Raw genomic sequence first — 14,529 nt, 5'->3', positions numbered from 1 at the left:
ACATCCTAGTGTCACCACATCTACATATACATCCTAGTGTCCCCACACCTACATATACATCCTAGTGTCTCCACATCTACATATACATCCTAGTGTCCCCACACCTACATATACATCCTAGTGTCACCACACCTACATATACATCATAGTGTCCCCACACCTACATATACATCCTAGTGTCTACACACCTACATATACATCCTAGTGTCCCCACACCTACATATACATCCTAGTGTCCCCACACCTACATATACATCCTAGTGTCCCCACACCTACATATACATCCTAGTGTCCCCACACCTACATATACATCCTAGTGTCTCCACACCTACATATACATCATAGTGTCCCCACATCTACATATACATCCTAGTGTCCCCACACCTACATATACATCCTAGTGTCCCCACACCTACATATACATCCTAGTGTCCCCACACCTACATATACATCCTAGTGTCCCCACACCTACATATACATCCTAGTGTCTACACACCTACATATACATCCTAGTGTCCCCACACCTACATATACATCATAGTGTCTCCATACCTACATATACATCATAGTGTCCCACACCTACATATACATCATAGTGTCTCCACACCTACATATACATCCTAGTGTCTACACACCTACATATACATCATAGTGTCTCACACCTGCATATACATCCTAGTGTCCCCACACCTATATATACATCATAGTGTCTCCACACCTACATATACATCCTAGTGTCTACACACCTACATATACATCCCAGTGTCTCCATACCTACATATACATCATAGTGTCCCACACCTACATATACATCCCAGTGTCTCCATACCTACATATACATCCTAGTGTCCCCACACCTACATATACATCCTAGTGTCCCCACACCTACATATACATCCCAGTGTCTCCACACCTACATAGACATCCTAGTGTCCCCACACCTACATATACATCCTAGTTTCCCCACACCTACATATACATCCTAGTGTCTCCACACCTACATATACATCCTAGTGTCCCCACACACCTACATATACATCCTAGTGTCTACACACCTACATATACATCCTAGTGTCCCCACACCTACATATACATCCTAGTGTCCCCACACCTACATATACATCCTAGTGTCCCCACACCTACATATACATCCTAGTGTCTACACACCTACATATACATCCTAGTGTCCCCACACCTACATATACATCCTAGTGTCACCACACCTACATATACATCCTAGTGTCTACACACCTACATATACATCCTAGTGTCCCCACACCTACATATACATCCTAGTGTCACCACACCTACATATACATCCTAGTGTCTACACACCTACATATACATCCTAGTGTCCCCACACCTACATATACATCCTAGTGTCTCCACACCTACATATACATCCTAGTGTCCCCACACACCTACATATACATATACATCCTAGTGTCTACACACCTACATATACATCCTAGTGTCCCCACACCTACATATACATCCTAGTGTCACCACACCTACATATACATCCTAGTGTCTACACACCTACATATACATCCTAGTGTCCCCACACCTACATATACATCCTAGTGTCTACACACCTACATATACATCCTAGTGTCCCCACACCTACATATACATCCTAGTGTCCCCACACCTACATATACATCCTAGTGTCACCACACCTACATATACATCCTAGTGTCCCCACACCTGCATTTAGATTGATGTGTCCCAATGTCTTGTAGCTCCATATCTACATAATGAATTTAGTATCCCTCACAGGTAAATGTAGATTCTAGTACCCCCATACCTGCATACAGAATCTAGCACCCCATCGATCTACTTATGTTTATCGTGACAGCAATGTTAGTGCGACGTAGTGCGTAGGAAAAGCTGCTGCATCAGCAATTATAGAATGACAACGTTAACCCGTGTATAATCTTAGCCGAACTATTTCAGTTTTTATGACAATATGTTTTATTGCGAGAGATGCACTTAATGAAACCATGTCGATTTTGTATATAATTTGTTAAACAAATACTTCGTATTATTTGGAAAATTAACACTTTTTGATTTAGCCGAGTGCGTTGTGTCCTGCTAAACTGAATAAGAATAGTTTATACAGAATGTCAGTAAGTTATATCAGCATCAATAGACACCACAACTGCGTTCATAAAAGCATGAGTGTGCATGTAACAATAGCTAGGACAATTGTTGATGTTTTATTCAAATAACTCCAGCCGCAGAAGCAAAGGCGCATTATAACCTGACGGAATGATACACATGACAATGGTATGCACTACTTTTTTGTGCAGTCATTCGGAGCCAAACATAAAGTGTGTCATGTGTCTGTGTCACGTGTGTTGTAACCTGATGCGCTCTTCACATTTGGATGAATTTGATCACTTGAGTATTTGTGTAATGTTTCACATGTTGCTACCAAGTACTAAGAAGTGACGTAGTTCACATTGCTGAACGTTCTATATTCAACAGCTCTATGGAACATTGATGAAAAATGGGTTGAATAAACAGTATCAACAATAAAACCCATTAAGATATGAAAATGACAAATATATGTGACCTAGAGGATTAGATAGAAACAGATTTGTTATTATCTAATTATTATTCGATGTTTGTGGCATTTTTTTATCAGTCCATTTAGTCTTAACTTACATGTACTCCTTACTCTTGACAAAAAAGACCGAATTTCTCTCATTATTTATTTTATTTATTTAATTAATATTATTTTATCGATGTTTCTAGCATTTCCCCCACCGTTTTAGACAGAACAGATCACTCCCTCATTATTGTGTGTTATGATATCTTGTACTATTATATTATGATTCCATTACAGACAGATGATAAGCTGCGGAGGACGTTAGCAGAGGCGATAGCAAGGTGCTGTAACTGGGGCAACAACAGGATTGCGTTTGGTAGAGAAAAGGCGGTGGCGCCTTTAGTTAGGTACCTCAAGTCACAAGATGAAAACGTGCACAGGTCAACTGCCAGGGCTTTGTTCCAGCTGTCTAAAAACCCGGAGAACTGTATCACAATGCACGAGGCCGGAGTCGTTCAGGTAAATATCAATATCAAAATATCAATTCGGTTAAACGCTAAACTTTGAGCACGCCAAAATAACAATATTTACAGTATATACTTCCCCGTCCTGTGATGTCTTTTCTCTTCGTGATCCTTCCGAGAATGCAGCTCTCTGTTAACCAATTTGTTTTAAACATTGCAGCCCCTTATGGCGATGGTGGGATCGAGCGATGAGGATCTCCAAGAGTCGGCAGCCGGCTGCATCAGTAATATCAGAAGGTTGGCACTGGCCAACGAGAAAGCAAGATACTCATAGCTTTGAAAGACAAAAGTGTGAAATGGACCAAAGTATGAAACAAAATCGGGCAGCAACACGAAGTTAAATACATTTAAAAAAGAAGCCAAAGCACGACCGAAGCAAACAGCTTCAAAAGGAATTTCGAGACATTTCGTTAAAGTGGCAAAAGCGAACTTCCAATATACTGTGATAAATCTGGGCCGTGTTTAAGATACTGTTATCTCTGTTAAAGTCAGTACGTATAGACTATCAGCTGTGATCATATTTCCGTCCTCTAGTGTAATTAATGCTTGTGTACTTATTTGGTAATTACGACTAAGTAATTATCAGATCGAAAACTGTAATGGAGCTGCATTGGATTTATTTCTCTTTGTATTTCGGTGTAAGATGATACAAGTCAGCGACATTATACACCATAAGATAAAAATATATTCAAGTTAATCATTATAACTTAATTTGTTATACAATCTGTTTTATTGATGGACGCTTCTCTTAAAGATTATAACGTATCCCGCCTGTTGAAAGCGTTTTTTCGTTATGGGGTAATAATTTTAGATTAAATCATATTTAGATAATAAACAAATGGGGGGGGGGGGGGGGGGGGGGGGGGAGCATAAATATGTGTGTCTATATATGTAGTTGATGCTGATGGTTTTTTTTTATTGTTAATCTATATTTGTTGTCTATATTGAGAAGTTTCTTTTAATTACTTTTATCAGATATTTGAAACATTTGAATACTTAAATATTGATATCGAAATAAAGGCCTCACAATGAAAGAACAAATACCTGTCATTAAATATATATTGGTCACATACAACAGCTGTCTATCCTGTAAGAACACCGCCAGTGGTAGTTTAGAGGCTAAACAATAATAAAACTCTGTCTCTATGGAAATATATTAACGATAACCTGAATAAATACACAAATGATATCGAAGACATTCTGGTAGTCTTGGCGTTAATTCATTTGGAAAGTTAGTAACAGATAATTATAAATGAGTCAAACTTTTACACCAAGGGGCAATGAACTCCGTAAACATTGAGACGCTCCTCCATCAAACATGAGCAGTTCCAACTCTAAATAACCTTTATTTTAGGGACAGTTTCGAATATGAAATTTTAATTATGTAGATATGGGCAGTAGACTTGAAGGTTAGAGTATTTCAGTCTATTGTTTTGTATTATTTATTTAAAGGAGAATTTTTAAATGTAAGTATTAACACCTTACGAAATAAAGACTATTTTTACGAACCTAGACTTTTTTATTGTTTTGTTTAACAGCATGCGATTAAGTATGCATTTGTGTTGTGTTCATTATTGGTAGTTTCATTGCAACCAATCTCCCTTGCAGGTAGGGCGTTAGAATTGTGCCTATTACCCAACTTACATGATAGATAGTAAGAGGTGACTAGATTTGAGATCTTCAGCTCTCTGAAATCTATTTTCTGTCGAATGTCTTTCGGCCACTGACTTTTAGGGCTTTAGGCCTTGTTGAACATTCACCATTGTGAAATTTAGAAGACTACGGGTTCATTCCCCGCCATGATATCCCAGTCGTTAAATGAGGCATGAAGTTATCTTACAGAAGAAAGCGATGTACACGGAATTTTAACTGGCTGACTTATTCTAGTGTCAGAATATAAGTTTACACCTCCGTCAACATGGCCGATGCCGATCAAGGAGTGATTGAGTCCTGGAATGTGGATAACTGAAATTATAAGTAGGTACCTTAATCTAAAGGAGACAACTGTATACATAATGGCAGCATGGAAATGATGTTACTGTAGGCAATGCTGATGGTACTGGCGTGACGAGATGTGAGGCCAAGTGGTTAAGGTGCCCCGACACTTTATCACTAGCCCTCCACATCTGGGTTGCGAGTTCGAAACCTACGTGGGGCAGTTGCCAGGTACTGACCGTAGGCCGGTGGTTATTCTCCGGGTACTCCGGCTTTCCTCCATCTCCAAAACCTGGCACATCCTTAAATGACCCTGGGTGTTAATAGGACATTATACAAAAGCAAACTAGCAAGCCCTGGGACGTGGCACTTCAGTGAGATTGCACCGTCAGGCGGTCCAATGTTAGGTTATTCAGGAAGGAATGGCCTTCAATGGACTTTCAACAACAGCTTTCCTCTTTTGGTTCATCTCACTAAAATGAAATTAGTTTATTATACCCACATTGCCTTAAACATTATTTTCACTTATATGATTGTCTACGTGTGTATCCCTTGTTTTGATTTAGATTTTTTCTTCTCGAGTATAGAATTTGTTTCTTTTGGGAATCCAACTGCAAGTGCTCATAAATGAATATTGGTGCTGGCTTTGTTTCTTAGACGCATAACATCCACGATATATCCTCACAAAACTGTTTTAATTGATATAACTATACAGGGTCCATGTCTATTATCTTATCATTACGAACATGTTACCGTGACGTAAAATGGTGCGGAATATCGAAAGGTCAGTATTGATTCATATTACCAGAAGCTTTTGTTTTATGTGAATGAATTCTTACTTTGACGCAGAATATCAGTCGCTGAAAATGCTCTGAATATTCTGTGCAATTTTGCGTCATGGTAATATGTTCGTCATGGAAATAGGCATGGACCCTGTATACTGTTTAATAACAGAACGAATGCAACTCTCCTTTATCTTTAATATTACTATTGTTGTATGTTGAAAATCGGTTGCTTATTATTGTTGCTACGATAATAATGAGTTGGGGGATAAAACTGTCAATGTCAACCTTTATTACGATTCTGGCAGTGGAAACAAAACAATGGAAGGTATTCTTTAGATTCATTTGTCGTTTCCCTGAAAACTAGACATATTTTTTCACGTGAATATCATAGATCCTATGACACTAAAGAATAATCACAATATTGAAATTTTATCACGCTCTGCATCCTTCGGAAAAGCTTGAATATAACATATGGTTTTAATGATCTTTTATAGTAAGTTTACGATGTCAGTTTCCTTTCAAGTGTATGACTCCGTTTTCCCCATATCCTTTCTATTGTTTTGATATCTACCTACTGTCTTTGATATCGACTTTGAAGTCCGATTTTGTCGTAATGTGTTGACGCTGTGGTATAATAATATTTTTCCAATATCACATTTTACCTTAGACACATGTTTTGTGTGTGTTTTGGTTCAATTCAGATGCGTATTGATCGCGTGTTTATGTATTCTATATTGTACCTATATATAAGCTTTTCATACGTTCAACAATGTCTACCATGATTAATATGCTGTTCAGTCTGCCTTGGATCGTTAGCGACATATGTATGGTTGTTAAAATCCTTCCCAGGTGGGTGGCTTATCTACATTTTTGTGTTACTTTAAAGCATGTGTCTCCTGGACTCCTCTTGTTCTGTATTTTTAGCCCACCATCATCACATGGTGGGCTATTCAAATCGCCCTGTGTCCGTGGTCCGTCGTCCGTCCGTCCGTCCGTCCGGCCGTCCCTCCGTCCGTAAACAATTCTTGTTATCGCTATTTCTCAGAAAGTACTGAAGGGATCTTTCTCAAATTTCATATGTAGGTTTCCCTTGGTGCCTAGTTATGCATATTGCGTTTTGAGACCAATCGGAAAACAACATGGCCGACAGGCAGCCATCTTGGATTTTGACAATTGAAGTTTGTTATCGCTATTTCTGAAAGTACTGAAGGGATCTTTCTCAAATTTCATATGAAGGTTCCCCTTGGTGCCTAGTTATGCATATTGCGTTTTGAGACCAATCGGAAAACAACATGGCCGACAGGCAGCCATCTTGGATTTTGACAATTGAAGTTTGTTATCGCTATTTCTGAGAAAGTACTGAAGGGATCTTTCTCAAATTTCATATGAAGGTTTCCCTTGGTGCCTAGTTATGCATATTGCGTTTTGAGACCAATCGGAAAACAACATGGCCGACAGGCAGCCATCTTGGATTTTGACAATTGAAGTTTGTTATCACTATTTCTGAGAAAGTACTGAAGGGATCTTTCTCAAATTTCATATGAAGGTTTCTCTTGGTGCCTAGTTATGCATATTGCGTTTTGAGACCAATCCGAAAACAACATGGCCGACAGGCAGCCATCTTGGATTTTGACAATTGAAGTTTGTTATCGCTATTTCTCAGAAAGTACTGAAGGGATCTTTCTCAAATTTCATATGTAGGTTCCCCTTGGTGCCTAGTTATGCATATTGCGATTTGAGACCAATCGGAAAACAACATGGCCGACAGGCAGCCATCTTGGATTTTGACAATTGAAGATTGTTATCGCTATTTCTGAGAAAGTACTGAAGGGATCTTTCTCAAATTTCATATGAAGGTTTCCCTTGGTGCCTAGTTATGCATATTGCGTTTTGAGACCAATCCGAAAACAACATGGCCGACAGGCAGCCATCTTGGATTTTGACAATTGAAGTTTGTTATCGCTATTTCTCAGAAAGTACTGAAGGGATCTTTCTCAAATTTCATATGTAGGTTCTCCTTGGTGCCTAGTTATGCATATTGCGTTTTGAGACCAATCGAAAACAACATGGCCGACAGGCAGCCATCTTGGATTTTGACAATTGAAGTTTGTTATCGCTATTTCTGAGAAAGTGCTGAAGGGGTCTTTCTCAAATTTCATATGAAGGTTCCCCTTGGTGCCTAGTTATGCATATTGCGTTTTGAGACCAATCGGAAAACAACATGGCCGACAGGCAGCCATCTTGGATTTTGACAATTGAAGTTTGTTATCGCTATTTCTGAGAAAGTATTTAAGGGATCTTTCTCAAATTTCATATGTAAGTTTCCCTTGGTGCCTAGTTATGCATATTGCATTTTGAGACCAATCTGAAAATAACATGGCCGACAGGCAGCCATCTTGTATTTTGACAATTGAAGGTTGTTATCGCTATTTCTGAGAAAGTACTGAAGGGATCTTTCTCAAATTTCATATGGAGGTTCCCCTTGGTGCCTCGTTATGCTTATTGCATTTTGAGATCAATTGGAAAACAATATGGCCGACAGACCGCCATCTTGGATTTTGACAATTGAAGTTTGTTATCTCTATTTCTCAGGTAAACTCAGGTAATGTTTATATAGCAAAAACAACATGTTGGCTGCGTGGGAATGAACCGTTCACCTATATATAAATACTCTGTACAATGTATACATGTTATACAGAATATAGCATACTACAATCATAAGGGCAAAATGGTTCATTCCCACGCAGCCAACATGTTGTTTTTGCTATATAAACATTACCTGAGTTTACCTGTGGAAAATGTAGGTATAGTCTGTTTCAGTATACGTATACATGGGACTCAAAGGTGACTAACAATAAAAGTGATGAAAATGTTTAAGAATACCTTTAAAAATATACATTCATGTGTACGTATTAATAACAGAATACATATACTGATACTTTATTACTTATATTAATAATGATAGTACACAACACTTCAAATATGAAATAATGGAAAAATCTTTCATAATTAAAAATGCACCATATACAGGTAACAATGATATACAGTGTACTTTCAATCATTTTTTCCCTTGTTCTTTTCCCCCTTTCAATTAGATATGATTACTATCTTATAATAAGCAACTAATTCTTACAAATGGAATTATTGTTTCAACAAAAATAAAGGTGCATTTTGTTAAAATCACATAAAGAGTTGATGGCATAAACTTAATGATATGTAGTCAAAACTGTTTACAAGAGAATGTGTATGTAACCAACACAAACACAACCAAATTATTCCCTCAAAATTACAATAAACAGTATACACCTTGGTCCAATCATTTTACCAGATCCATTAGTTATTTTTCTCTGAACACTTACTGTTTCCTGAACATTAACATTCAATTTCATAAAGGGACCTAAGTGTTTATGATATACTTTGAGAAATTGAACTTGTGTATTCTAAACATTATATACAAGCGTAATTTAACATTCAATTTCATAAAGCAACTTGAACTTGCAAGGGTTATGATTACCATATACTCGTGTTAAAGGAAGTGACAATAATATAGACTAGTATTTCTTTGTAATAATAAGATTGAACTATTTATTACGTGAATAATTTCGTATGTGAAGACTGCATATATGAGAACCGCCGATATGATTAATTGACTTTGGTGATATTGTGAACTTTATCCGTGCTTTCTAGGATTATACTGATTTGTGCTTTATTATTCAATCAGTTTCACTATCATACATGATTTGTTTTACTTGAACTATTAAAATGTGATTTAAAGTGTTTTGTTTTTAATCGTTTTCTCTTAAGTACATTAATACCTGTTATATATTACAATGAAACCGGTAACGTTGACTTAAACGTATTGATAATGTGACCTTTCAATGTAAAGGTTAAAATTGAACGAACGTATTTTCTGTTTTATTTATAAAACATAATAATTATGATAAAGTGTGAAATTAAATTTTTAACAATGAAAGATATAGAAAAATGAATTATTTTCAGTAATTTATGAAAGTTGTGAGTTATTTTATTTTAATTTTTTAATATAATAAAAGTATTTGTGATACATATACATTTAGTATACATTATCTACAAACTGATAACAGCATGTAGCACAGGTAATACAGGTAACCTGAGAATCAAGTACTTCTCCAAAACAGACTATAACTTACCTGTAATTAGTGCCTATTGTTCTCTATTGTTCCTACCCCCAATGTTAAAATAGGATATGTTGGCTGAGTGGGAAGACACCGGGTGAACGTAACTGGTCTATGATGTGTGCACTGGTCTGTAACATAGAGATATAAGAACAGCAATGGGGATTTGTATAAGCATGGACGTTGAAACCTTAACAAAACATTGGACTTCATTTGAAAGGACTTTGTTTGACTAACACACCATTGTACAATCTGTTTGCTAATAATAGAACATAATTGTCTTCGTAAAATATTTACGTCTTGTGTTTTTACTATACATTAAGGTTAAGGTCTCGTCCGCCCTTTACATGTAGAACAGGGACCCAGTTTTCTTTTTAATTTAAATCACCACCACTAAAACGTTTGACAGATGAATGCATACTTGTATTGTTTAAATCGTTGTGTGGTTTGAATGAATAAATGTAGGCGAATTCTGAAACACAATTTTCTGCATACGCAGCAAATACAAGAAGCAGTTTCTCCATTATATTACATTAATACATGTACATGAATATGTATTATCAACCTAAAATGTCATTACAAATAAGTAACCGTCTGAACGTCAAATGTCAGAAGACCAAAGTATAACAATCGGATAATTACCGCCGCTGTAATCGATAGAGTATAGACCAGGGGTGGGGATAGGTGTGTGATAGAATGTTCACCCCTCGCTCCTCCCCGGGGTTTTTACTGTCAAGAATAAGATTTTCCCCAGTATGGGAATGATTTCCCCAACCATTTAAATGAAGGTATTTTAGGGATGGGGGGGGGGGGGGGGGGTAGAATGTTCAACCCTCGCTCCTCCCCGGTTTTTTCCTAGTCATGAAAATGATGGAATTATTCTCCACTGACAAAAATGTGTTGTATATTAATTATCAATACAGGGGGATGTTGAACGGAATATCATCGTGACATGTGCAGGGTTATAAATCCTACACAGCGCGGAATAATTCTCCCAGATTCTAATCTGACCTTTTGTGAATATGCCAGGCTAGGCGGTAATCAATTAGAACATTCCAGAGGGGTTCACCAGCGTAAAAACTGAAGTAGTTAATTATTAGTTTCGCCTTTAAATGGTCATTGCTGTTAGTACCACCACTCATAACTTTTATTTGACATTATAAACACATGGCTGATTAAATCGATCTACAGCTTACAAAACGTCGTGAATGACACGTATGGCCAGTTAGAATTATCCTGGCTTTTCGACAAGGATACTCGTAGTGTATTCCTCAAGGCATGATTGTCGTGATTTTCTGTTTCTAATACTCGTTTCAATGACACACTCCACCTCTTTTAATTAGGATATCATACAGTTTGATCCAGGAAAGGTCGTCCCATTTAATTTTAATCCTATTTACCCCTTAGCAATAGAGATGACTGGGTACTAGAAATCATACGTACTGTAAATATATAATATATACTATACACATATAATATATACTACACACATCAAGTATACATATGTTGGTGAGATAGACGATTATTGACTAGTCGTAGATATATGTAAGATAATTCGAAACACGTGTCACTTTAATGTAAACATGTGGCCGATAAATCAATCTCAACATTCTCAGTAAGTCTCTATTGCCTGTACTCCATATAAACATACATGCAAGGTACTGTTATAATCAATAATAATATGAAAGCATATAAGCTCATAAGATTGAAATGTTTTACCTCGTCAATAAACGAAAACAAGGCCTTCACTCAAAACAAGGCACAATTTCCCCTAGAGTAATCTGGAACGCGATCGAAAACTCCCTGACGTTTAGATACCCAGCAGATATGGACATAAGAATATGTAGGTATATATATTTACTTATGATAGACAATAAATCCCAGTATTAGGTATTTTAATAGTTTCGAGGACTTCTATAATTCAAAACGTGTCATACAGTCGAATAAATCAAAGACTCAGTTTTACTCAAGCATTTCTCTAATCCCTGCCAAAACTCCATCTTAGTAATAAAAACTAGAATGATTTTTCATAATTGACGTATTAGCAAATATTTCGAGAAACGGACATTATTTTGACCTCTAGATAATTGCCTTCAGATCAGGAAAACTGTCACTGTAAAATTTCGCATGTTTTCAGATGATTACCTGTGAGAGTCAAAAGCTATTTCTGGCATACAGATCTTCTATATGAAGAGACTGTACTGTCTTGCATTTGCATTGCACTCAGGTAGACCACTTTTGTGACGACTGTCAGCACAAAGAGTAGACACACCTGTATCAGTTAGAAATTTAAGTGATCACAAACATGCTTTGGTATTCCTTACATATCTTTATCATAAACATGTCAATATTGCAATAAATAACATCTTGATTGAATAAATTAACTCGTGGTTATCATTGGCAACATATGATGGTATCTGCAAATCTGAAAGTGCTACTTGTGTGGCATATTCGCTTCTAATATGAAGGCAAATTCACATCAACATGCAGGTCACAACCCATGGTTTATAATCTGTATCATTTTTAATTTAGACTTTATTCATTTCACAACAATTGCGAAACAAGTTCTACCAACTTGTATTAATCACCGGCCGTCTAGGTGAAAGGCAAGTGTGTTATCACTGTTTTTCTCCGGGTACTCCGGCTTTCCTCCACCTCCAAAACCTGGCACGTCCTTAAATGACCCTGGCTGTTAATAGGACGTTAAACAAAAACAAACAAATTATCACTGTGCTACCCGGCCACCCATTTACGCCTTCAAACACAGACACTTGATATCAAAAAATACACCGATTGATCATTTCGTGTAAGCATTCTAAAGTCAATATTACTTGTCAGTCCTGTGTTATCCTATGTTACCTGGCCACCTACTTCTGAAATATCTTGAAACGCACTTCATGTGCATGTTGATATTATTTCCCGCCATTCATGTTTACATTACCCGGTGTACCAGAGATTACACAAACTTGGATCCTCGTGAACAGAATTACCTGTGGGGTTCATGTAGGAGCAGTAAGGGTTGTCACAATGATGTTTTTGTATGAGATGAGCGTCATACATATCTTAACCATGAGTTCTTTGTAAGGGATGGGTGATTCAGGAGTAGCCACGATGAGGTTCTTGTAAGGATGTATTTTGTATGTAATGTATAGGTAAAAGTCCATTTATAAACATTTTGTAAGGGTTCGACGATTCCGAAGATGTCACGATGAAGTTCTTGAAATTGATTTTAGACCTACATGTAGTGTATTATGTCAAGTATACAAAGTGCATTTTGAAAAGAATATAAAATTTATCCATAAAAACGATTTAGACTTTGCTACGACACATTTCTTGCAAGAGATGCGAGATCCAGATATTAAAGTCACGACAATGAATGTAATATCTAGGTCATATCATTTTAGTATGGGATATAACTATGCATGTCAACATTCAAAGTAGGCCTACTTGTTCCTGTCATGGAGATTACATTCAAATTGGTACACGTGATCTGTTTCTATATCTGCATGTAATGCATGTGAATTATTTACTACAGTATAACTTTAGAATATATATATAGCACCTTGAACGCAGCGCAGATTATTTTTATCACTATACTCCAGAGTTTGAACTATTAATATATGAACAGTAAATGTCGAAAATAGTTTACAACCCCTTTAATGATCCTCTCATGAAGTCATCGTGACGTCATGTTCAGGATATCCGGCATTGACCTGATGACCTCTGCACATTGGTTTGTAATACGCAGAGTTAAATAATTATAAACAGTGCATTTACTTAGCCTGCTTGGTGGCAGTGAAATTAGAAACACGAACCGATGACGAGGGCGGCAAACTGGGGTATTGTTGACTTTTGATTACATAATATTGTAGGAGGGAATACATACCAGTTAAGCAAGGCTGCAGTTACTTCAGAGTTTTTTGTTTGCTCCCCGCCACGTTAAACCCTGCATGGGTCCCGATACTGGATGAGGGGGCGATACGAAAGCGTCGAAAATATCTCCACCCTTCTTTAATAGTGACCAATCGCTTTCGACACTGAACGTTTTACTCATTGCGGAAGTAGTGTGGGGTTCGTGACACTGATATTGAAACAATACACGAGACACTTGGAAGTTTGAATAGGAGATATCATATAAACACCTAAGTGATATCACATATTGAACAGGTGATATCGCATATTGAAAAGGTGATATCACATATTGAATAGGTGATATCACAAATTGAATAGGCGATATCACATATTGAATAGGTGATATCACATATTAATTATGATACCTCAGACTTGTATCACAGCTTCTGATTAGTGAAAACCATGTCACGTGATTAAAAACATTCGTTATGTCAACCACAACTTTCCAAATAATTCATTATTGACTTGCTGTCGCTTTCGAAACATCATGTCACCCTCTGAATATCATAATGTCACCCTCTCGTGAGCCCTCCAAAATCGTTATGTCACCCTCTCGTGAGCCCCAACTCGGAACTCTCTTCCGTAACGTCTTCAAAAGTAGTCGAATCAGAGGAGTTCCGAGTATTCTGCTTGACAACAACAATGGCTGCCGGCGGACGCTATCG

The 14,529-nt window shown here is 37.2% G+C and overlaps 1 protein-coding gene and 1 long non-coding RNA gene across 3 annotated transcripts in view; one reads left to right on the top strand and one right to left on the bottom strand.

Moving 5' to 3' along the window:
• Nucleotides 1-4,586, top strand: part of LOC117317653 (armadillo repeat-containing protein 4-like) — a 40,643-nt gene extending 36,057 nt beyond the window's left edge. For both annotated transcript variants that reach the window (XM_033872520.1, XM_033872519.1), the window contains 2 exons: nt 2,852-3,073; nt 3,239-4,586. In XM_033872520.1, the coding sequence (XP_033728411.1) occupies nt 2,852-3,073; nt 3,239-3,352 (336 nt within the window). In that variant the 3' untranslated portion in view covers nt 3,353-4,586. The remainder of the gene's footprint in view (nt 1-2,851; nt 3,074-3,238) is intronic.
• LOC117317654 lies at nt 3,976-13,934 on the bottom strand. The gene is made up of 2 exons (XR_004530218.1): nt 13,839-13,934; nt 3,976-5,486 (listed from the first exon to the last, which is right to left on the bottom strand). It is a non-coding gene; the product is annotated as an uncharacterized LOC117317654 (long non-coding RNA).
• Nucleotides 13,935-14,529: the final 595 nt, after the last annotated feature.

This window comes from Pecten maximus, chromosome 19 (genome assembly GCF_902652985.1).
Source record: "Pecten maximus chromosome 19, xPecMax1.1, whole genome shotgun sequence".
In the NCBI taxonomy this organism is placed as follows: domain Eukaryota; kingdom Metazoa; phylum Mollusca; class Bivalvia; order Pectinida; family Pectinidae; genus Pecten; species Pecten maximus.
The sequence above is the reverse complement of the archived record's forward strand: the minus strand, read 5'-3'. Positions and strand labels throughout refer to the sequence as shown.